General features: G+C 44.0%; 1 protein-coding gene across 3 annotated transcripts in view; it reads right to left on the reverse strand.

The window, feature by feature from the left end:
- Positions 1-528: 528 nt before the first annotated feature.
- The window catches only part of LOC5516858 (polycystic kidney disease protein 1-like 2), a 30,033-nt gene continuing 4,361 nt past the window's right edge, over positions 529-26,200 (reverse strand). The window contains exons 3-18 of one of the 3 annotated variants that reach the window (XM_048719464.1): positions 24,472-25,095; positions 23,049-23,215; positions 16,572-18,834; positions 15,523-16,336; positions 14,763-15,054; positions 14,076-14,348; positions 12,687-12,890; positions 11,950-12,075; positions 10,392-10,616; positions 9,621-9,857; positions 8,188-8,805; positions 7,297-7,527; positions 6,673-6,845; positions 4,553-5,873; positions 3,345-3,510; positions 529-3,134 (exon numbers count right to left, since the gene is read on the reverse strand). In XM_048719464.1, the coding sequence (XP_048575421.1) occupies positions 1,690-3,134; positions 3,345-3,510; positions 4,553-5,873; positions 6,673-6,845; positions 7,297-7,527; positions 8,188-8,805; positions 9,621-9,857; positions 10,392-10,616; positions 11,950-12,075; positions 12,687-12,890; positions 14,076-14,348; positions 14,763-15,054; positions 15,523-16,336; positions 16,572-18,834; positions 23,049-23,215; positions 24,472-25,095 (9,179 nt within the window). In that variant the 3' untranslated portion in view covers positions 529-1,689. The other 2 variants (XM_048719463.1, XM_048719465.1) reach the window with 2 other exon arrangements.

Consider the following 26,200-nt stretch of genomic DNA (forward strand, 5'->3'; position numbering starts at 1 on the left):
ATGTCATTTGCAGGATTCGAGTTGGTGCGTGACACTAGCGAGACATATTCATTTCAAGTATAAATTTCATGTAACTTTCTGTCTATCCCAGCACAAATTTTAATGTATTTGTGTAAATGTAAATGTGTAGAAACGCGTTGTGTGCTGGTTTTACATGTTAAAGAAAATAACCCATTTTGCTGTAAGAAACTATAATTCATTTTCAATTCTTCAATGTTCCATAATCGATGATACCTCCAAATACACCCAACAAGTTTTCCCGGGTTAAACAAGAACAAAAATATACATACACACATATTCCACTCTACACCTGTGCATCAAGCACTCTATGAACGGCTTCACTCACACATTACATATACGCGTACATATATGTATTAAAATATATGTATTATAATATGGCGTAAATTGATTGTATGCTTGGAGGAATTCGAAATTTTTTCCGGGAAAGTAAGCCTAAGATAATGTGCATTTTGCCCAAAACGGTCTTCCCTTTTCCTGGAGCTGCACTTCAAACGTATACGGGCAACATTTTTATGTTAAATTTCCACTATTTATTGACGTTTATATTTTTTGAAGATATGCAATGATTTCCGAAATTATTCAATATATATGGCGATACAATTAAACCCAAGGATATAGTTTATGTATACCGAGAATCCCTACGAAAATAAATAGTTACTGGGATACCTGTGGTAGCTCAGTGCAACTGTTTTTTACTGTTTGTTCAAATGCAACTGTTTTTTTTTCTGTTCGCGATATGACCAAAGTTGCGCAATGACCCAAGAACCTTTGCGCCATTGTCGATCCCTTCTTATCTTTGATTTTGAGATTCCAGCTCTCAGATCCATGTTATTTGTGCAGTTGAAGGCCAGATGTCAGTAGTCATGTGTAGTAAAAGATATGTTAAACTATGAACATTATTTTGGTATTTTGGTGCTTATTTCTTGGAATTTTGGTCCTTCCTTTAGATAATTTTTGTTTTCTTCCTAAATATCTTTATCCTTCATTAAATGTCATTATCATTTTATGGAACATTTTCAATGAAATATAGAGTATTGTGTTGTCTTTCTAGTGCTGTTAAGAATATGTTTTTGCTATAATTTCAAGTCTGGATATTCTATAGCCCTCTCATTTACTTCAAATTAAAAATGTTTAAACAATTGATAGCATACATATATATTGTTGTTTACTTTGCACTTACATAAATGAGATAATAAATGTTATCTAAATTATATTGTTAAAATAATATGGCTCACTTTGGGTGTTAAAATAAATTTACCACTGAGTGATAGCACATTGAGGGCAGTGAGCCCCGGGCCCTCTGGGCCACCCCCTGAGATTATACATATACTTTTTATATCCAAAGGTGGTGGGCAGTAGCATCTTTGTCATACATGTCACAACACAGGGTCCAAACAAATTGCAGATCTCAGGTATCCCAGTCAACCCAGGAACTAGCACACCGTAACTACAAAAGACAGGGCCGTAGCAGAGGGTGGGGCACTGGGGGCACGTGCCCCCCAATTTTCAAAATTTATAAGGAAATGACCAATAAGGGCAGGGCTGTGCCCCCCAATATTTTCTTAATGTTTCTCTTATTTCGAGGCCTGTTTCGGCCCTGAAAGTTTCAAATACAGTGACAAACAAGAGAGCAAATATCAGTAGTAGCCTTAGTGCTTCCTAGTTCTTCTAGTTCTCTTTGACCTGTTGACATAGTTTCTCGGAAACCTTTCTTAAAAGTGCGGATTCACTCTCTTCGGATTCCCTTATTGTGTTTATACAGTAACCCAGGTTGTCAAGGCAACGTGACAGCTTATCAAGTGCGTGACGTTGCTTCACATTGACCGGGCCCTGCAAATTATTTTCCCTAGCATCATTTGATTCAATCACTGTAGGAGAACTCTCTCGCGCATTGTCCAAGACTTTGTACAATCTTCGAATTCCAAGAACTTCTCTGACACGCTCAACAGTAAATTCCATTATTTCAAATTCATTTCTAGCCAGCTCAGGGGAAAGTTTCACTTCCGTAAACGACTCCACGATGATAGCTATAAACATGTTCAGTAACAAAAAGTTTGTCAGAGTCATGTACAGGAAGAATCCAAATGCTCCCATGATACGGAAAGGATTAAGGAACTCCTCAAAGGAGAATCTTCCGAGAAGAACGTTGATAAGTTTCTCGATAGACTTTACAAAGGTACTGAAGGAGTCATAGTCGCTTCCGAGAAGAAGGTAGTAGAATTGTGCAAATGATAGAAACACTATAAGGAACATTATACCGTAGTGTGCCAGGTCTTTTGCGGACCGACTCAAAGTGTAGGCCAGTAGAAACATCTTTTTGTTGAAGCGCAGAAGTTTTATGAATTTGATTGTAGAGATGAATACCAGAATTCCAAGGATACTCTCGAAAGACATCTGCCAAGCAGATATATACTGGAAGTTTGTGTAGTCATTCGGGTTTTCTTGGTGTAATTTTAAAGTCCATTTTCGAATCCCAAGACAAATAAAATAGTCGGCAACAGCGATCCAAGCAAGGACCATTATTACAATTTCTGCCCAGTTCCAATAATCCCTGAAATAAGAGCATTTGTCCTTGTACAGTTTTTTCAGTTCACGATAGGTGAAATAGCTGGTAAATAACAGAAACACGACGTCACAAACAAGCGTAAAGATATGAAAGTCCCCAACAAGGCTGTATAGCCTGAATGTAAAAAACTCAGGCCTCACATGAAATCCTCCTGTTGGCAGAACCTCAACAAGGACTGTACTCGCTGTAAACAAATTGCTGTAAGGGTTATATAACGTGAACTCGGTAAATAACCCCGCCGTGTAGCGATCAATCCAGAAGTTATTCCTCGCGTGTTTGATTTCCTTCACTGCTTTGTAATAAATAGAGGAGAATGGGACGATGTAGCCGCCGCCGGAGTATGTTCTGATCTCCCCAAAGTAGGGATAACCGTTCAGTTTAGAGGCGGAGTTGAAGCTCCAGATGGTGGCAGGAGATGGCGGGACGTCGCTCGTGTTGAACGGGCGCCATCTTGAATTGTAGTTTGTCTCGTCTTGGGTAGACACGGAATAGGGATCAGTACAATGGTGTATGACTCCACGCATTACGTCAGTGATGAGGCAAGTATCTGAAGAAAATATATTTTGATGGCGTCATATAATTCAAAGAAAAAAAAAATTCCATATCTACTTGATCTAATCCGGTTTTTTTTAAATCTAAGTTCCGAGAGCACAATATCTGAAGATAGGGTGAAGTTGATCGCCGAAAATGTGAAGCCAAATTTGTGCCCAACACATTAAGTATTGTACTTGTATCTTTGACCAAATAATTATCTTACCTTTCTTCTTTCTTAGTTGCCTCCATCTTGCAAACCCAACCACAAGTCCTGCACCGCCTCGGACCAGCTTTGGGGCTGTTTTAGTGTAGTAATACCAATCCAAGTTGTACAGGGCGGGTAACAGTACGTGATTTGTCCAAAGCCAAATTTCAGAATCGTTGCTAATCTGCTTATTATATAAGGAAAATAAAAATATAAATGTAGCTAGATTGCTCGTTTAGCACGCGGAGAAGGTATAATAAGTAGAGTGAAGACAGACACAATAGAAGTCGAGAGATGCCAACGTTTTGGTTTTTACTTGCTTTCCTTCATAGGGGCGGCAACTAAAACCGTTACAAGTATGTTAACGCAGAGAAACCTAACGCGTGAAACCTAACGCGAGAAACCTAACGCGTGAAACCTAACGTGTGAAACCTAACGCGTGAAACCTAACGTGAGAAACCTAACGCGTGAAACCTAACGCGTGAAACCTAACGCGTGAAACCTAACGCGTGAAACGTAACGCGAGAAACCTAACGCGTGAAACCTAACGCGTGAAACCTAACGCGTGAAACCTAACGCGAGAAACCTAACGCGAGAAACCTAACGCGTGAAACCTAACGCGTGAAACCTAACGCGTGAAACCCAACGCGTGAAACCTAACGCGTGAAACCTAACGCGTGAAACCTAACGCGTGAAACCTAACGCGTGAAACCTAACGCGTGAAACCTAACGCGTGAAACCTAACGCGAGAAACCTAACGCGAGAAACCTAACGCGTGAAACCTAACGCGTGAAACCTAACGCGTGAAACCTAACGCGTGAAACCTAACGCGTGTGTAGTGGACATCCCTTTGCAGTCTTAAATCTGAGGTCCGCTGTTATTTCATGAAATAAGCAATATCTCATTACAAAATAGCGGATTTTGTCCGCGATAAGGAGAAAGAAACTTCCAGTAAAGGTGGACCTAGCCATGGTTCAAGGAGAGGACAACATTTGCACCACTAAGGCCGTTTTAGACAGCATGAGTTAGTTGTATGCGACCTGTCTACGACATGTCTTAGCCCTGCACTATACACTACGACTTTCGTAGTCAAGCATCGTAGCTGAGTCGTAGGCTGATTTACACTCGAGTTGTAGTCGCATACGACTAAATCCTGCTGTCTAAATCAGCCTTCAACTTGTACTTGTAACTTATATGCTTTGATTAACCTCAATATTTGCCTATACCTTTTGGAAAGTTTTCGTCAAGCCGCTCTCAGGGGGACTTTCGTAGGTTGTCTTCATCAACACATCGCTGATAGACCTACTTTGCCAATACGCCGCCGAGTCCACCCTGCTGTGAGCAATCACCAAAAGCACCCATAGAAATGTCAGGTACGTCCCTATGTCTGTTAATATGACACTCATCTTACGCTCCTTATCGTTTCTCTCTCGCGCTTTCTCCAGTGCATCATTAGACAACGCGCCTAGTGGAACAGAAGGTGCTTCAACATCTATAACCTCATTAGTATCTCGCTTGTTACACTGTTGTAGCAGCTCCTTCGAGTCAAGTTCATTTGCATTGTTATTTTGGTCGCTGGGTGGTTTCTTGAGGACGTACGCGAAAAAGAGCGCTAGAAGAATCACCTTTAGTGGTTGACTGATGAAGATGTCTTGTGTTACTGATATAAACATAGAGAGAAGCCACTTCTCTGAGGTATGCTTTCCGAACTGGATGCCGTACATTAAGGTTACTACTGTTGAAGCAAGAACTGTTAAAGTAACCAAAAGCCAACCAATGTAGGTCATCCACCATGGTAAGCTCTTTATCTTTTTCGGATTCTTTGATCTCTTGTTAGACCAAAACGATGTTCGACTTGTGTCACTAGGAAGAGATATGTGTGTGTCTATATCTTCATGATGCAAGATTTTGCTATTGCTTGTAACACAAACTCTATTTCCCCCTTTTGGACTTCCCAGTAACCTTTTACCCCTGTTCTTTTTTGCCTTGCAGTTACGGAAGATTTGCACAATGACCAAGTTAATTGGGAAGACGACCATGCTGCTCATAATCCCGATAGAAACTTGTTCCCAGGAAAACTGAACGGGTCCTATATCCACCTGGGTGTTGGATCCAGTTGGGACCTCATACCACATCGCATTCGCCATCATCGTACACAACAGGAACGACAGACAACACGACACTCGCTCTACCCTCGTGAAATTACTATCAGGCGGGCGCCACACTATTGAGAACCACAAGTGCGAGTCTGTCAAATCCTTCTTAGTCTTATCCATGAAAATAGTCTTGAAATGTTTGAGCTCCTCTTGGCTCGTCATTGGTACAACTCTGTCAATCATTCCGTCGCCCTCGTCAACAGCAAACCAGCGGTTGCACAGGAAATGCCATGTATCACCGGTCACATGGTCTCGCACTATGACCTTCTTGACGAAAAGAGCAGGATTTGAGCCCGTGTTATCGTGCCAGATTCGTATGTAAGAGAGCTGTCCGAGTGCTTCTGAGGTAGTAACGATGAATGAGTTGTTTGATCCACGAGATAATGGTGTGCTAGGAACAAAGAAATAGACTTGTTGGAGTTTGGGGGTGATATAAACACAACCAATAGTATGGTGCTTCAGCATGGTCCTGGCACGGATTCCTTGGCTGCCTTAACAAAGCCCTTTAGTTGGCTAGCTAGACGGTGAAATTAAAGGCTGGTTCTCACTAGGACGCAAGCGCTTGCGCAAACGGAAGCGCAACACAAGTGAGTATCGGTACAAGCGCAAGCCAAAGAAAATCAAGCAGTTGCGTTCTCTTGAGTTTGCGTTCTAGTGAAGATAGGAAAATTAGGTGCGCTGCGCTTGCGCTAACGTCCAAGTTGGAACCAACCTTTAGTTAGACAATTACCGTTGGTGAATGAGTCAATAAGTAGTATTACACGACGTTATTACGGCCAGATCAGCTATGGTGTAATTTCAATTGTGTTTTCTGCGATTTTCATGTTTACTGTAAACTCGCCCCCATAAACCGAATAAATTTTGGCTTCTGTCTTCAACTATATTTATTGGCCTACACTTTGATGGCTTATAACCAAGACATGTCACTCACTGATTTATGCTTGACCAATGAGAGGGTACAGAACATATTCCGTTACAAAACTTAACTGACGGAAGTCAGAAGCGGTTTTAGCATTTTTGAAATCGTTTGCGTGAGTTCTCAGAATACTCAATATCGCAATAATTAAATGCTATCATTTACCACCTTTTCCACCCGAAATTCCCCTAAACAACCACTAAACAACCCCTAAACAACCACTACTACTTCGCCAAAAAAAGGGTTAATGCCCCCCCTCCCCCCCTTATTCTACCTGTTCCGATTGCTGTCGTCCAAAAGGAAAGGCTGACTATCTTGCTGATCACCGTACAGCTTTATGGCGACATTTGCCGTAGTACCGGCCCGGCGTCGGGTACCCACACACACTACGATCTCGTAGAGGTACCGGCTACCGGGCCTATTGCTAGGGCTGAAATGAACGCCAACCTAGCAAACGAGATTACATCAAAATTAGTCCAACTGTAAACATAGCAGCATCGCTGGCAAATTGGGTGCTGGTTGCATGGAGGTATGCAAGAATCCAAGCAGGACAGTGCAGCAACGCAAATAACTTGCTTGATGCTCTCGACAATGCTTACATTGTTTTCTGCAAATGGCAAAAAACAATTAACGGCGTTATTTTCAGTACAACAGTAGCATGATTTTACATTATAGTTTCTGCTCGGAAGTGCTAAACATGATATCCATTTTTACAGCGCACTGTCGATTCTAAAAGTCAGCCATGATGCATTCCATTGGCGACCGTGTTCCAGGTTGTACATTTACATCCTAATAGAAGATAATCTTAAAAAGATATACAAACTCTAGGATGTGGATTACTTAGGTTTTCTTAAGAAAACGACTGTACAGATAAGGCTTTTAGGAACCATTCCTGTACCTTCAAAGCGTCGTTCTTGTCCTGTCGCCTTGCCCAGACGACACCAATAGCGTACAGCCCCCAGATGATGCACATGACCGACACCACCGCCGCATACTGGGCGGGGTCTTGGATGTTCGCACGGATCAGACTGAGGTCAATAGCGCTCGGAGGGACGAAGATCTTACTGCCAAACCAGGTGAGATGGTTACACAGGCAGTGAGTCCGGGAACTTGAGGTGTTCGGCCCAACCTACAGGAAAGGTAAGATGAGACGAAACGCGTGCTTCTAGCTTGTTTCATTATCACTTGCCGCATGAGAAAATGAAAACATTGGTACAATGCTAGTGTTGTAAATGATGATGATGATGATGATGATGATGATAAAGATGATGATGATGATGAAGATGATGATGATGATGACGATAAAGATGATGATGGTGTTGACGCTCATGGTTATTAAGAAGATAGTTATATCATTTTGATATGTTGTTGATGGTGGCGATAATTGTCATGAAGATGATTATTGTTTCTTATAATAGTTTTGATGGCGATTCTATGGTAGTGACTACGGTGGCGATGATGGTGTTGTTGTGATAATGACCTCGGTGATGATGGTAGATATGATTGTGTTGATAATGGTTATAATGATGATGAAGATGATGGTGATGATTATTATGATGATAGGGGTGAATGGTGTTGATGATGGTAGTGATGCTGATGACAGTGATGATGTCGTTAATGTTAGGTTATGATAACAGTGTTCATGGTGCTAATAGTGATGACGGGTGATGATGATGATGATAATAATAATGGTGATGACGATGATGATGATGTTGTTGATAATGGCAGTGATGTGGGGGTTAAAGAATAATGAGTACAGGAACGATCAATCAATGTTTTACGCTATTACCCGACATCCTCTGGTGCTCCAGTTCTCCTGCACCTCATCCCAGTACATACATCCCACGACTTGCAGGGATATATTATAAACCACGTGACTTGCCATCTCCATCACGTGAGCTCTATTAGCCACCACGTTCTTATCACGTGATGCATTACGCACATCACGTGTCGCGTTGCGTTCGAAGCATGACAATCCAATGTAGTATACGCCACTTTCGTAAATGACCTCTGAATCCAAAAGAACTGAGAATGAGCTGTTCTGTTGTGTAGTGTTCCACCTCAAATTAAATGCATCCAATGTGGGATGCATAGAATAGCGCCACATCACCGCGCATGCGCTGCTATTCTCCAAACCACTGAAATTAGCCACCATATAAAGAGCTGACTTGGGACTTGAAAAATTGACTTTGTACACTACCATATTTGGCGAATTTAGTGTTAATTCTCCGTTAAGTGACGAGAGTTTATCGATTTGTCCATTGTTTAAGTAGATCGATATTGGCTCGGAGAGGTTCTTGATTGCGATTGGTTGATCTGATGGGTCTCGGAAAGCAAGGCTTGAGACGTGACTGTTGATCTTGGAATTTTCAGCTGAGAGAAACGGGGATTTTTCCATGCTGATAACCTGTGCATACAAAAATTTTATAACATTGCATTATTCCGAACTCAAATGTTAGATAAAAATACCAATACGGCAAATAGAACGGCCACGGTAGAAAACAATGGAATAGATTTGAGGATTCAAAGTCAGCACGCGAAAATGCGTTCTGATCGATAACAACCGTTTTCCGCCTGTAGTGTTTGTCTCAAAGGAGGCTTATGCTGAGTTCATTACAGATCACAATGGCGGCACAACAAGAACTAATTTATTACATACGTCACGTAACCATGACAACTAACTACGTCAGTACAGAGCTGACTGTTGTTTAGCGTGCATACATAACACCGCCAAACCTCGACGACGGTCTATGTCGAGGACGTTGACGCTTTTGAGTATAGACTTGCCTCATGAATCATGCTCGCTATAGTAGAAATAAAGTTTGTGTCTGTTTATGAGTATGAAGGTATTTACATTGAAACTTGGAATTTATCGTTCGGAGTCAAAGGTAATCATACAATAATTAATTAATTTTCAAAATAGAGAACCTAGTATACTCACATGATTCGTCGAAACATGGAGAGATTTGAGCGATTCAAGCAAGAGAGTTGAGCGTCAAGTACAGATTTTTAAGTTTCCTGGACGAATTGTGGTCTTGTAGACATTTTAAGTTTTGGCGTCCAAATTTTGGCGATCGAAAGATATCCGAACAAGCTCCGAGTTATGTTCGACTTTGTTCCGGAATCGATTAGCTGTGCAGCAAAGTTTTTTTCTCGACTAAGTCCCTATTTTCTTCGGAAATCTACGATATCCACAAAAGGCTGAGCTCACATCTAGCCTACCTGCAAGTCCACGTACTCCAGGCTAGACAGTTTCCCAATTGTCACTTCTTCAGGTACCGTGAACTGGGCTCCCTGACTCTCTAGTGCCAGTCCCTTTCCTGCTGCTCGTCTTTCCACGACTATCTCTAGTCCCCCACTAGTCAAGCGGCTCTGTTCGTCCCCAGGCTTTTTACGGGTGGTTAGCGCACGCGCAGTTTGCTCGACTCCTTTAACGCATGTTTGGGAAGCAGCTTCGCTCTGTTTAGAAAAATCATATACGATTGAAATATATACAATGCTCTGATTTTTAAAATACCCAAACATTATGTTGTAATAGTGCTTTGAGTGTTTTTAGGTGATTTTTTTGTTTGCAATTCAGAAGGTCATAAAATGCTCGAGCGCAACATAGGTCTAACCCGACCAAGATGCTGTAACTACGAAACCTGTACAATTCAGGGATTAATTCCGTGTATATTGCGTAGGGTTAGTATTGAATATGCCAATTTTGTGCCGGTATCTTCTTGTAAAACAGCCAAAAAGTACCGAATAAGCCATTCACATTGCTCAAACCATCTCAAGTATCGGTACAACTGATACAGCACATTTTTTAATAAGAAACACTTTGAAGGGTAGAGTTTTGTGAAAATACGCGGACGAAACGACGAAACTTGTGGACGAATCGACAATACTTGTGGATGAACTGGGTGTTAACAGCGCTGAAATGTTGGCTTTGTAAAGCAATGCAGGCAATGTGTTACATGGCTTTGTCAATGTCACGTGGCTTTGTCATACCTTCTGAAGAGCTTCCGTGTTTCTTGCAGCATTACTGTCATCCAACCAATCAATGACTTCACCGCTTCTCATCTTCTCATTTAAACCGCTGACCATGTTCCCTGCAGACTCAAGAACATCGGATAGACCTTCCATAATACCTTGAGCCTCGTCTTTAATCGGCCTTTCTTTATACTTTGTTGCTAGTGTTGTTGCCATAGTTTCAAAACCTTTTGAGCCATAAAGCTGAAAAATAGGATTTTCAGTAACCAAAGCGCGAGCAATGACGTCAAATGTGTGTGTGTTCTCTCACCATCTCGCTATGTAGGATATGGCAAATGGGCCCGTAATTTGGCTTGGCGCAATATAAGACATAAGACAATTGTTGAGGGCCCGTAATTTGACTTGACGCTATATATGGTAAATACAGAAGGCCCTTAATTTGGCTTGGCGCTATATATGGAAAGTGCGAGGGCCCGTTACTTGACTTGGCGCTATATATGGTAAGTGCGAGGGCCTGTAATTTGGCTTGGCGCTATATATGGTAAATATTGAGGGCCCGTAATTTGGCTTGGCGCTATATATGGTAAGTGTGAGGGCCCGAAATTTGACTTGGCGCTATGTATGGTAAGTATTAAGGGCCCGTAATCTGGCTTGGCGCTATATATGGTAAGTATTAAGGGCCCGTAATCTGGCTTGGCGCTATATATGGTAAGTGCGAGGGCCTGTAATTTGGCTAGGCGCTATATAAGACAATTGTTGAGGGCCCGTAATTTGACTTGGCGCTATATATGGAAAGTGCGAGGGCCTGTGACGGTTATGGGGAATGCATGTACCCATATAAACCCCCCAAGCTATGCGCCAGCATAGTTAATGTATAGTCACTCATTTTGAGTGTTTGATTAAATTATTTTGGAATTATTCTGATATCTTATAAACAATAAAGAAAATGAAAAAAAGTAACATTGTTCCTTGCTTGTATTAGCCGTAGGAAATAGGGCCTTTGTGTGTGAATTAACATTGTGCCCACATTTGTGTGGATTTCAATTAAACAAAAACAAAAAAAAAAGCCAAATTCGTGGTTGCCAACTCATCAGGAGATGAATATATTACTACCATCATTACCATATATATACGACATTTACATAAAAATAGTGCGCGAAATTTGAATGGCTGCTATGATGAAATTGAATAGTTCAGCTGTTGCATAACAAGGCTTTGTTCCTGTGGCGGCACGGAGACACGAGCTCGTTACGCTTGTTTAAGGTTGACAGTTTGGGTTGGCGAATAATGATCAGTTTTTTTCTTTGAGGCAGAGATTACATCTTTTATTTGAGCTGTTGTAGGCGGAGTGAGATGAAAGGATTTTCCATGAAATAAAGTGTTCGATGTTGTTGTCTTTGAGGCTCCATACGTACTTGCTAAACATATATATATATAATGCGTGAGTGCAGGCGTTCATATAACAGTGCTCAATACATAGGTGTAGAGCGGGATATATCTTGGTTTGTAGGAAAAAAACACGCGAACTACCGTTTCATATATCTATATCTATATATATATATAGACTGTTTATTACCTGTGAGTTTGCAGACAGCTCTGTTGTCACGCGGGTACTGCTTCCCAGTCCCCCTAAAACTTGACGCAGCCCCACAAAGCTTGAGCAACACGCGCCCGCAAGCTCTCGGGTCAGCGTATCACGCACCTAAAATAACATAACCCTGTTTTTTAATGTTTTTACTTTAAATGGAGAATGAAATATAGAAGAAACCAATCAATTTATAAAAACAAATCCATCATAAAAAGCAGTGAAAATTAACTTCAAATAAACAAGAGACCTTGATTTGGGGCGAGCGTGCGAGAAACCTGTGGTCCTCTAGAACGTTAGGGTCTGGTCCGGTTTTTGAAATAGCGGGTAGCAAAATAGCAGAAGACACGAACAACTTACACTGTCGGGAAACGATTGAGGCGGACTCCCAAATATAGCATGTGATGTCCTAATAAGGAATTGGCCGAGTGAGCATAAAATACAACAGTTTAAATAAAAATTGTTTGATATGAAATATCGGGAGGGAGAAAATATTTTTGAAATGAAAAAAACATATGTAGATGGAAGTCATTGTTGTGACGATGTGACCCAGGAATTGGTGTTTATTACGATTTTGCAGGCCACCATTTTGAAATTAGGCCCAGTACCTTAACCTTTTTTTAGAATATCAAAGGTTTACAGCGCGCCCGCTCAGGCTCTTTTTGAAAATTTAGAAAAAAAAAAGACAGCCATTAATTGATGTGTTAAAATAACAGAGAACCCTCTACCTGCAGGCGATCTTCTTTGCCAGTTCCAGTCCCCGAGCTACTAGCCGCGTCAGCGTTTAACACTGTGCCCACTGTCGTCATGAGTTGGACTCCCTGCTGAGCATCACCCCGCGCAAGGATCTTTCCCAGCTTGCTCGACGGCCCCTGTACAAAGCCTTTTAAAAGTGTAGATACGGGACCATCTTCCGCCGTGAACCCAAGAACCTGTGGGTTTAACATTCACAACAAACGTTAAAAAAAAAAAAGAATACAGGGACCATGGAACAGGGGTAGAGGGAGGAAGGAAGGAGAGACACCTTATCAACTTTTGGTTGTCAAAAAAATAAACGGAAATTTCAAATCCTAAGAGATAGAAAAACAAACGAAGTCACAGGAATTTCATCCCTAAAGTGTTGGAATGTGACACTGTCAATTCGAGCTAAATAAAATGAAGTTTACACTTTTGTTGAGGTCTTTTTCTAGCGGGAGGGGTGGGGGTGGGGGGATAGATCGTTTCAAAGGGATGAGATAACTTATTAGGCTTTCTACCTAGCTCAATGATAATAAACCCAAGCCTGTACTTGAGCACAACTTTGAAACATTAAAAAATTTAGTGTGAGCAACTCTTCTAGCCGAATTCTTTTATTTTTTTTTTCAGGATACGCACTAAAAATATGATATGGTGGAAGAGAGCTTCTGAGGAGAAATGCGACCGAACAGTGCATTTGGGGGTTTGATTTACAAAGTTTGGCGATCAGCTTAGAAACTTTGAGTAAAACAGCCTTCTAACTCAAACCCCTAAATGCACTGTTCGGTCGCATTTCTCCTCAGAAGCTCTTTTCCACCATATCAATTGAGTTTGTGCTCAAGTACAGGCTTGGGATTATCATTGAGATAGGTAAAAAGCTTGATAAGTTATCTCATCCGTGTGAACAATGAATTAATATGGCGTCGCATGGAATCGAGGACGTCGGACAATGGCTTATGCAAATGTGCATCTGTTCTGTATCTGTTCCGTACTGTACATTACTTACCTGTGACGTGTGTTGTAAGCTCGTGTTAGCAGGGTTCTACTGTGTAGGTTTGATAAGCAAGAGGTCATTCCAGCTATAAGCATGCGCACGCACTCACCATGGGAACCTACCTCAACTACCAGAATGCAGCGCGCGCCTTTTAAAACCCGTACCAAACGAAGCGCGCACTGCATGACGGTAGTTGATGTAGGTTTCCATGTCGAGCGCTGGAATGGCTTATTTGATGCATCTGTTACGCTCTCCTGTTATCACATTGCGCGCGGGCAGGTGGCTCATTTTTTCACTCGTCTTTTACTCGCTAAAATTGTTACAGACTAGCAAATCCCCCTCCCCCTCAGCTATTCCACTGCATTTCCACATAATATGAAGAATATACCTTTACAGTGAGGCCCACAATCCTTTTCGATCCGAGAACATCTGTGATTTCCACGTGCAAATCTAGTTTGAAATCATTTGCCGGATCCCCAGGGGGGAGGTAGAGGAGCGATGACTGCTCTTGCCAGCCGTATGAAAGGAGCATTGGCCCAGACTGCGCATGGTCGAAGAAGAATTCATACCACAGAGGGCTATCCTCATCAGCCCATCTAGTGCACGTGATCTGGAAGCTCGTCTCGATGACTTTACCCACTGAAGGCAGGACATCACATGTCTGTAGCAGAACACGCAGTGATAATCACAATAATGATAAAATAGTAATATGGTGATGATAATGATGATGGTAATGATGGTGAATATGATGATGATGAAGATGATGATATTTATAATGACCATGATGGTGGTGGTGGTGGAGGAGGGGACGCTGCAGCTACTGATGCTGACGACGAAGATGATGATGATCGTGATGATGATGATGATGGTCTTGATTATGATATTAATGATAATGATGAAGATGATTATGAGCGTGATAATGATCGTGATGAAAATATCAAGTGATGATTATTATTAAAGAGGAGTCACCATAATGATGATTATCATCAATTAAACATTTCCTTTTAATCATATGGGATATTTTATACCAAATGTTTATTACACGCTTTGAAAATCGTTGGTATCTTTCACTCACCCCTCCCGAAGGCAAGTTATCCGTCTTAATCCCATACATAGCGAAGGTCGTTGTTTCATTTCCGGTAACAACAAGAACTATATTATAATCGGTGTCTGGATTCAAACTGTTTTTGTCCACCACGAATTCCCCAGACACAAGATTCTCTTGCACAGCTCGCCGTGTCACGTGATGCACAGGCGATCCGTGACGTAATGACCACACGCACGTGACATTTGCCACGTTGCAGATGGAGGAAGCGAATATGAGTGGCGCCGCGTGTCGGGTTTTGCTGTCACAGTTGTTGACACATCTGGAAGCGATACAATAAAAAAGGCTTCGCGAGAATGCAACAACTGTAACACCCCCCCTATTACCCTCTCCTCTTCGTAACCATAAACCGTTTTTTAAAACCTTTGCTTTTTTCTCTTTTCGACCGTTTCCCTAATAGGCATCTTTATCTTTCTGCTCCCCCAGCATTCCTCGACTCCCAGTTTCAATTCTTATTCCGCATTTGACTAGTCTTATCTCCTGATGATAAACCCTGTATTAGCACAAAAGTGAGGCTGCTTTACATTCCAAAGAGCTTTATGAACTATCTTATACTCCCTTTAGTTGTCTTTATTTTTGCCATCCTATTCCATCATGCATAATTTACCTTGCTGACTCCTCTCCCTTTCCCCCTTCTTTACACTTTTTATCTCTACCGACCAAAGGTGCCATGGTACCAATACCCACTTCTAACCAACACCTCTTTCAGGAGCACAATCTGTCAACTCACCTCAAGCAAAAATAGGGCAATTCCTCCTCGACGATCTCAATCTTCTGTTGAGCTGTTGCAGCACGCGATCCTTGACTGACTTTCACCACGAATGTGTAATTACCAGCTTTGAGACTGTCTTTTGGAATAACGAGAATCGCTTTCTTCATAGTGACGTTTGTTATGGAACAATCAGTGACATTATCATATTTGCAGGACCATTCAAAGTCGAAGGAAGCAGTCCTACTGCTGGGTGAGCCCGGGTCATATGATTCACCTGCATTGATAAGCACTTCTTTTCTGCGCGACATCTTACGAAAAGAACCGCAATCAATTTTTGCTTCAAGACCAGGCACTCGAACTTTAAGGAATCCGGAGCCAGAGGCGGATATTCCGAGTGGGCTGGCAACTACCTCAAGGTCAATTTTATAAAGCCCCGATGTCATAAAATACCTTGGAAGAGTTAGTTCTTTCGAACCCTGTAAATCTTTCGGTAATTCCATTGATTTCATTGTAGAATTACCTTCAACGTGAAAAAAAGACCAGCGATAATCCACTTTGTTTGCTGACGAGCAGCTAGCGTTAATTTTTGAACTCACGAGGTATTCAAGCTGCGGTGGAACTATCGGCGCATGCGTAATACCGGTGGTTGTTCCGAGTAGCGTGACCTCATGAATGGCACACGGACCATCTTCTACTGTTAGGGGCTTGCTGAGTGTAACGTTTGGTCCGACAAGGCTTGTCAGGTTGAGGCTGATGACGTACTGTCCCCGTGAAGGGTATTGATATGACGTCATGACGTCCGCCGCTTGCGGAAGGAACCCGGATGTGAAACCTTAAAAAGGAAATATTTTGGCCAAATGCATGAGTCCATAGGTATAATAGTTGACTATGGTAACGTAAATGGGCAGAAAAGAGGGATAGTAATCAATGAAAATAATTAAGAAGAAACAGGAAATAAAAACGATAAAAATAATAATGTGAAAACAATGAAAATATTAAGAAGGGCAAGAAGAAGTGATTAAAAGAGGGGGAGAGGGTAAAGAAGCAGCTAAGGTCATTATTTTTACCTTTCTCATCACCGAACACAATTGTGTAAGACACATTTGTTCCATAAGTGAGTTCAAACCTCACGCGAACCGTTCTTTCTTGCAGTAGCTCAGCTTTAGTTATTTTCCCTAGAATGCGGAACTGTGCGGCCACGAGACAATCAAGGTTTGAAGTCCGTCCAAACTGGGTAATGTTGACTTCCACAAGCTTCATCCCTGCCGTTTTAAACACGTGGATAAGTGGAACAGTCGAGGTGATGTTCATGGAGCCTTCAATCACCCACTTGATGGAAGTGGAATCAGCCGGTCGGGGAAGAATATCGAGTGTTACATTCTCTCCAACGTGAGCCACAAACGGACAACGAAGCGTAAAGTTTTTCATATGAGGAAGATTTACTGTGCTAGACGGGAGTACGCTTGTCGTAGGAGTCGCAGAATTGGAATTGGAGCTTAACAAAGCCGAGCCAGTTGACGAAAAGACGAGTGTTGGCAAACTTGTTTGACGAAGAGACGAAGAGAAGTTAATTGAGGCAGTTGTCGAGAAGATAGTTGAGGATGTGAAAGTTGGCGTTGGAGCAGGCAGCGTTGTTGATGACTGCGCCACAGTTTGGGAATCTTTCGTAACATTGATAGTTATATTTTCTGACATCCATGAAACAGGGTTGCTGATATTTACCATTATGTAAACGGTTCCATTATAATTGAACTCATGCCTAACGCTGCAATCGGAATAACGCGTCGCGTTTTTACTGTCATTTATGAGCCAGTTACACGACACGAGATCGCCTTCTTTGTATTGCCCTTCAAAGGAGCAACTGCTGTCTAATGTCACCTCTCTTTCACAATTGCTCTGCAGTGTTACATCCTTAACGGCCGCTATGGCTTTGGTCACGATTGCATAGTTTAGTTCAGGATGATTTGTTGCATTACATCGAATTGTATAACCCGGCTGCAGCTTCCTCGCGTATGACTGCATCGTGTAATTCCTCCCTGACTCAAGCCTCACAGTCCTTCCAGTTCCTAGGTCAATTGTCACGCCAGGGTCATTCTCAACATTTGTTCCTTTACCGTGTGCATCCGATTGGTTAAAAAAGGCCGAGGGAGAGCCGCCCGGCCAGACTGCCTGACATCGAACAACTTGAGGTTTGTTAGCCTCTATGAAAGGCGCCACAAAGATCTTCAATGGGTTGGGAATCACTTTAGTGGAAATATTCACCATTTCGAAGGTCGCTCTATTTCCTGCATACAACATAACAGTCGAATTGCCCGTCTTGTTGTAAGTGTGTTCTGCTATCGTTTCCTTAGTTGAGACAATATTCCTTGGGTTAGCGAAATTCCAGTAATAGTTCATATGTTCACCCTTAACGAAGCTTGTATTGTAACATGTAACAGCTTGAAGGTATGCGAATGTTGCGTGACACAGGAATGCTTGAACACCTGTCACGCGTGTTCGTACCGTGACCTCGTGCTTAAGTAATCTTTGCGATACGAGATTGAAAACGCGAACTTTCACCAAGAATGATCCCTTGATGTCAAAGGTCACATTGAGTGAAGTCAGAATACCATCGCTCGCTGAGTCATTGTATGGGGTTATGACGACTTCCTTATTCGGTAATGTCCAAACACACGTCAGATTTGTTCCGTTAGAAACAGATACCATCAAAATTTTCGATTCTTGATAAGGCTCAAATTCATTGAAATTAAAATAAGATAGTGTTGTGGCTGGTGCTTGTATCGCTATTGGTATGGGAAGTGCGCTGTTTGCTGTGATTTGGTTCATAAGCTCCATTTTCAGCAAAAGCTGATCAACTATTATGTGACGAAACGTTAGGAACATTTTCCGCAATTCTTCACCAATAAGCCTTATGGAAAATGACGCACTCGTCTCAGTATGATTGGCGTTTAGGTCTAATGCAGTAAGATCGCCACCAGGGAACACAAGAACTTTATCGGAGGCTTCGGTGGAAATGTTCACTTCTAAACAATCACTTTTATCAGTTGACAAAGCAACAACGTCGCCATGTTTGATAACAAAAGGTTGTACCAGTCCATTCTTGACAGATATAATGTTGCTTCCAATTGAAACAGCCACATATCTTGCGAAAACTCTGTTATAAGTTTGCCATCCTTTTGAACAAGCCATAGACGTGTTACGGTGACAGTGCGTTGAATGGAGACATACCGAGTCACACGGAGAGCCCTTGGCCGAGTCACGTGACAAAGGGAAGCATTGTTTACTTCTGGTGCAGTTACTTCTACAAAAGTCATATGTTGGGCGAAAAATCTAGAATTGAAAAGTGACAACAACATGCTTTAAAGTTTCCGACAGTTGAACTTAAATCCGTTATTTCTTTACCAAAGCGATTATTCATATGTTGCTCAAAAAAGCAGCATTGTATGTAGTGTATCACCTAAACCGGTCTCATTTTACGAGAACAAGCGGGCTTAGGCTCAATTGAAAGCTTGTTTATTCAGGTTTTCAAAAAAAAAATTAAATTATCTTGGCGGCCATGGGGAATGGTAGCTTTCATGAGAAAATCGAGTTTCAATTTAACTTGGTCGACCTCACACCCGGCCGCCATTTTGTTCGTAATAGGAAAACTCGCGTTATGACCGGAAGCTTATACAAACATTCCATTAAGCCTGAGAAGTGTTCTCTATTCTTATATAACTTTTTATTTTTTTTTAAAGTGTATCAGTAAGAGATTGCTTTAAGTTAACCAAGGCTGGTACTTCATGTATGGATCATTCTGATGTACGGACCACAAGCCAAGTTTGTTATTATTTTCTCGTCGTTAGAAGTGTGTCAGTATAATGATAATGTATTAAAACTGCTGAATTAAACGATACTTCTTGTACATCTGTACGCGATCAAACGGGTGCAAGCATAGTAAATTCGTCGCGATGCTCTCCAGCCCCTCCTCGTACCCCTACAAGCCTCTCCCTTGTATCCCTACAAGCCTATCCCTCGTATCCCTACAAGCACCTCACTCGTACCCCTAAAAGCCTCTCCCTCCCATCCCTACAAGCCTCTCCCTCGTACCCCTACAAGCCTCTCCCTCGTATCCCTACAAGCCTCTTCCTCGTATCCCTACAAGCACCTCACTCGTACCCCTAAAAGCCTCTCCCTCCCATCCCTACAAGCACCTCACTCGTACCCCTACCCCTCTCCCTCGTACCCCTACCCCTACCCCTCTCCCTCGTACCCCTACAAGCCTCTCCCTCGTATCCCTACAAGCACCTCACTCGTATCCCTACAAGCACCTCACTCGTACTCCTGCAAGCCTCTCCCTCGTATCCCTACAAGCACCTCACTCGTACCCCTACAAGCCTCTCCCTCGTATCCCTACAAGCACCTCACTCGTACCCCTACAAGCCTATCCCTCGTATCCCTACAAGCCTCTCCCTCGTACCCCTACAAGCCTCTCCCTCGTATCCCTACAAGCCTCTCCCTCGTACCCCTACAAGCCTCTCCCTCGTATCCCTACAAGCCTCTCCCTCGTATCCCTACAAGCCTCTCCCTCGTATCCCTACAAGCACCTCACTCGTACCCCTACAAGCCTCTCCCTCGTATCCCTACAAGCACCTCACTCGTACCCCTAAAAGCCTCTCCCTCACATCCCTACAAGCCTATCCCTCGTATCCCTACAAGCCTATCCCTCGTATTCCTACAAGCCACTCCCTCGTATTCCTACAAGCCTCTCCCTCGTATCCCTACAAGCCCCTCCTCGTACCCCAACAAGCCTCTCCCTCGTATCCCTACAAGCCACTCCCTCGTATCCCTACAAGCCACTCCCTCGTATTCCTACAAGCCACTCCCTCGTATTCCTACAAGCCACTCCCTCGTATTCCTACAAGCCACTCCCTCGTATCCCTACAAGCCACTCCCTCGTATCCCTACAAGCCACTCCCTCGTACCCCAACAAGCCTCTCCCTCGTATCCCTACAAGCCTCTCCCTCGTATCCCTACAAGCACCTCACTCGTACCCCTAAAAGCCTCTCCCTCCCATCCCTACAAGCACCTCACTCGTACCACTACCCCTCTCCCTCGTACCCCTACCCCTCTTCCTCGTACCCCTACAAGCCTCTCCCTCGTATCCCTACAAGCACCTCACTCGTATCCCTACAAGCACCTCACTCGTACCCCTAAAAGCCTCTCCCTCCCATCCCTACAAGCCTATCCCTCGTATCCCTAAAAGCCACCCCCTTGTATTCCTACAAGCCTCTCCCTCGTATCCCTACAAGCCTCTCCCTCGTATCCCTACAAGCCTCTCCCTTGTACCCCTACAAACCTCTCCCTCGTATCCCTACAAGCCTCTCCCTCGTACCCCTACAAGCCTCTCCCTCGTACCCCTACCCCTACCCCTCTCCCTCGTACCCCTACAAGCCTCTCCCTCGTATCCCTACAAGCCTCTCCCTCGTATCCCTACAAGCACCTCACTCGTACCCCTAAAAGCCTCTCCCTCCCATCCCTACAAGCCTCTCCCTCGTACCCCTACAAGCCTCTCCCTCGTATCCCTACAAGCCTCTCCCTCGTATCCATACAAGCACCTCACTCGTACCCCTAAAAGCCTCTCCCTCCCATCCCTACAAGCACCTCAGTCGTACCCCTACCCCTCTCCCTCGTACCCCTACCCCTCTCCCTCGTACCCCTACAAGCCTCTCCCTCGTATCCCTACAAGCACCTCACTCGTATCCCTACAAGCACCTCACTCGTACCCCTAAAAGCCTCTCCCTCCCATCCCTACAAGCCTATCCCTCGTATCCCTAAAAGCCACTCCCTCGTATTCCTACAAGCCTCTCCCTCGTATCCATACAAGCACCTCACTCGTACCCCTAAAAGCCTCTCCCTCCCATCCCTACAAGCACCTCAGTCGTACCCCTACCCCTCTCCCTCGTACCCCTACCCCTCTCCCTCGTACCCCTACCCCTCTCCCTCGTACCCCTACAAGCCTCTCCCTCGTATCCCTACAAGCACCTCACTCGTATCCCTACAAGCACCTCACTCGTACCCCTAAAAGCCTCTCCCTCCCATCCCTACAAGCCTATCCCTCGTATCCCTAAAAGCCACTCCCTCGTATTCCTACAAGCCTCTCCCTCGTATCCCTACAAGCCTCTCCCTCGTATCCCTACAAGCCTATCCCTCGTATCCCTAAAAGCCACTCCCTCGTATTCCTACAAGCCACTCCCTCGTATTCCTACAAGCCTCTCCCTCGTATCCCTACAAGCCTCTCCATCGTATCCCTACAAGCCTATCCCTCGTATCCCTAAAAGCCACTCCCTCGTGCAGGGTGCGCGCAAACCCTCTGCCCATTTTGGTTGCCAAAAAAGGGTAATTTTGTTTAAATAATCTTCGCGCAAATATTATCCTTTTCCATATGATACATAAGAATGCGCATCCCCCCTCCCCCCTCAGCAAATCTTGGATACACACCTGGTATTTTCCAGCAATCTGGATCTCTATGGTAACGTCCGACACCTGTCCTCATCTGTATTTTGATTCAATTTACCCTATTTGCGTATAAGAAGGTGAGATCTATGTATTGTACTTCTGACTCTACCCTTCTTCCACCGTGGAATTGTGGTATATGTCTTGTTACCAACTCTTTCAACAAGGCACGCCTGCATGGGCGTTTAGCTAGTGTCTGTTAATTGCACGGCTCGGGTTCATCGTTCAGTATGCTCTGCTTTCAGTGACGAGAGAGTTTCCCCGGTGACAGTGGGAGCATGAAGCCAAGAGGGATCTATAATTCGATTACATCTCTCTTTCTGATGAGCTCAGTTTCATTTTCTGTTACAAGGTTATCGCTTACAGGCGCTTACCCAGGATTGGCTGAGGGTAGGTGCGCATCCTCGAGAACCCAGGGCGTCGCGGTCAGCGGACGAGGCGCGAGAGCGAGGTGGCAGAACCGCGACGTCCTGGGTTCCCGAGGATGGGGGGTTTGCAGTCATACTTATCATATGAACAAAGGATGGTGTTTATCGATACTTCAATAATAAATGACCCACTTTTTGTTGGACAAAGGGGGGGGAGGTGGTGCGCGCCTGGCTTACGTCATATTCGATAAAATTATCGTTTTTACAGTGTCTGTGTCTGATGTAAACACGCGAACGAACATAAATACCGATACTCAACTAAAATTCTTTGTAAAACTTCGAAAAGTCTGAAAGGAAGAGTATGATGTGAAATTATTCTTCCTACCACTGATGAAAAATACTGGCATGTCAAGAGAAATTAGGTGTTATTATGCACTTTTCTTAAACGGGCTGTGTCGAAAGCATTCTGCAAATGGGTGCGGGTGTGACATTGACCAAGGTCACTTATAACTCGGTTTTCTACATGAAGGCTATCATTTCACATGGCCGCCAAGATATTTTTGAAAACTTGAATTTAATTGAGCCTAAGCCCGCTTGTTCTCGTACAATGAGTACTCAGACCCAATTTGGGGCTCTTAGACGATGGACTGATGGCCTCTTTGCCGTACTCTCCTTACCTACCTGCAGTTTTGCTCGACAATTCTTGGTGGCAACTATCTGCCAGGCCTGCAGATGCGTAGGCACGCTGAACCGCAGCGGCATCACATAGGTTGTCATGCGCATTGACGAGTTAGTAGGTGATGGATAACAGGATGCAGATATCTTTCCTACGACGACCTTCTTCGCATCTAAACAGCAAAAAACTGAAATATAGCAATATAGCAATATTTGCTATATTGCATGTAGACCTTTTGGGAAGCCTTAATAGTGGAATCTGAATCTTTAATATGATGACCTTGAGGGTCTGGAACGATTTTGTTTTATTCAAACACTTTTTAATAATTGACTTTGATGCAATAAAACAGTATTAAATACAATAATTTTGTTCGTATATAACCACTCCATACATAATCGTTTTATTGATGAAACATATTTAACGTTCATATCGCATTTTTAGACCTTGTGTGCCTTATTGGAGCGAAGAGGACAGATAACAGGTAACTTCGCATTTTTGGAGGAACGTAATCGCAAAGTCTGGGTATCACTGTGTTACGTTACCCTGAGTGTCGGAGGGAAGCTCTACCAAGGCTTCAAATAATACACCAGTCTGCCCTGAAGAAGTCTTATTAAAGACGAAAATTTGGCAGAGTCGAATTCCATCGAGCGTTAGGCATCAAATAACATATCGAGCGTAAGGCTTCAAATAACATAACGAGCGTAAGGCTTCAAATAACATATCGAACGTAAGGCTTCAAATAACATATCGAGCGTAAGGCATCAAATAACATATCTAACGTAAGGCTTCAAATAACATAACGAGCGTAAGGCTTCAAATAACATATCGAACGTAAGGCTTCAAATAACATATCGAGCGTTAGTCATCAAATAACATATCGAGCGTAAGGCTTCAAATAACATAACGAGCGTAAGGCTTCAAATAACATATCGAACGTAAGGCTTCAAATAACATATCGAGCGTAAGGCATCAAATAACATATCGAACCTAAGGCATCAAATAACATATCGAGCGTGGGGTTTCTCGCGCGCGGTGTGGCTCGCCCTCTTGTTGGCATTCGCTCGTTGCGCTTTCGGGATTTTGTCGGTATTAGTTTGTCGCGCTTTCGGTTTTGTGTCGGTAATTGCCCTTTGCGCTTACGGGTTTTGTGTCAATATTTATTCGTTTCGGTTTCGTTCTTTTGTCGGTATTCGCTCGTTGCGCTCTCGGGTTTTAGGCGGTTAGGGAACCTCTGGTAATGGCCAGGGTTAAGGCTCATCATGTGAGGAGTGGGCTCGATGGTATGGAAAAGGGGACTGTGAGGCGATTGTAGGGGGATTGTAGCCTATGTGTCCTATGCCTTGTCAAACGGTCCTTTCGCCAGGTTATCATGTTTATCACCCCGCTCCATTATATTTCTCACGACCTTGACCCTGTTAACCTCCTTACCTGAAACTGGAAACGAAATTGATTGGTTCCACATTGACTCGTACAATGACGTCATGTGCAAGCTAGCTTTGATGTCTGAACCTTGGTTAATATCAATGTTGCATTTGACTGGTTTTTTCACAGCTTGAGCAGGTGAGCACGTGACAGCAGAGACTATCGTTTCTATGGCAACAATTTCACGGCAATGGCTGGCTATCGATTCATTGGTCTTTGATTGGACACATACTTTGAATGTTCCAGTCTCTTCGAATACATGTTCCGCCACAGGTGTACCAACCCAAGTGGTATTTTTACTGCCATCTCCAAAGTTAAATGAGAAGAGAGTCTCGTTGCTAGGCAACGCAAGTAGAAATTTGACTGACATTAATGTTTCAACGAACGTTGTAAAGTTGTATACTTTGTAGATTTTTTTACTATTTGTTATTGTCTGAGAACACAGCGAGTTATTTATTTTTGTCCATATGTCCCAGTTCCCGCATGTGCATTCTGAGCCATTAAACATTAAAGTCAGCGGTTGCTTTGCATTTGCGCATGCTCTCATGCATTCCCGTTCATTTGTAGAATTCTGTGGTATCACATTCCCTTCATTTGCGCTTGCATCGTAGCAGCCAAGGAGAAAGAAATCTAGAAATAAAGAGATTTATGAATCATTGTGGATTTCCCCCTAATCCTCTGCTACGGGTGATGTGCTGCTACGGGTGATGTGCTGCTACGGGTGATGTGCTGGTACGGGTGATGTGCTGCTACGGGTGATGTGCTGGTACGGGTGATGTGCTGGTACGGGTGATGTGCTGCTACGGGTGATGTGCTGGTACGGGTGATGTGCTGCTACGGGTGATGTGCTGGTACGGGTGATGTGCTGGTACGGGTGATGTGCTGGTACGGGTGATGTGTTGGTACGGGTGATGTGCTGCTACGGGTGATGTGTTGGTACGGGTGATGTGCTGGTACGGGTGATGTGCTGGTACGGGTGATGTGCTGGTACGGGTGATGTGCTGGTACGGGTGATGTGCTGGTACGGGTGATGTGTTGGTACGGGTGATGTGCTGCTACGGGTGATGTGCTGGTACGGGTGATGTGCTGGTACGGGTGATGTGCTGGTACGGGTGATGTGCTGGTACGGGTGATGTGCTGGTACCTCAAAACATCTTTTCGCCTGTATGTGGAGGAGGTCGAGGAGGTCGAGGCTTGGAGGAGGTTGGGGGCTGGGAGGGGTCAGGGGCTGTAGGAGGTCAAGGGTTGTAGAAGGTCGGGGGTTGGAGGAGGTCGGGGGTTGGAGGAGGTCGGGGGTTGGAGGAGGTCGGGGGCTGGAGGAGGTCGGGGGTTGGAGGAGGTCGAGGGTTGGAGGAGGTCGGGGGTTGGAGGAGGTCGAGGGTTGGAGGAGGTCGGGGGTTGGAGGAGGTCGAGGGTTGGAGGAGGTCGGGGGTTGGAGGAGGTCGAGGGTTGGAGGAGGTCGGGGGTTGGAGGAGGTCGAGGGTTGGAGGAGGTCGAGGGTTAGAGGAGGTCGGGGGTTGGAGGAGGTCGGGGGTTGGAGGAGGTCGGGGTTTGGAGGAGGTCGGGGTTTGGAGGAGGTCGGGGGTTGGAGGAGGTCAAGGGCTGGAGGAGGTCCGGGTTTGGAGGAGGTCGAGGGTTGGAGGAGGTCCGGGTTTGGAGGAGGTCCGGGTTTGGAGGAGGTCGAGGGTTGGAGGAGGTCGGGGGTTGGAGAAGGTCGGTGGTTGGAGGGGGTCCT

The sequence above is a fragment of the Nematostella vectensis genome, chromosome 12, assembly GCF_932526225.1.
Source record: "Nematostella vectensis chromosome 12, jaNemVect1.1, whole genome shotgun sequence".
NCBI classification, from domain to species: Eukaryota; Metazoa; Cnidaria; class Anthozoa; order Actiniaria; family Edwardsiidae; genus Nematostella; species Nematostella vectensis.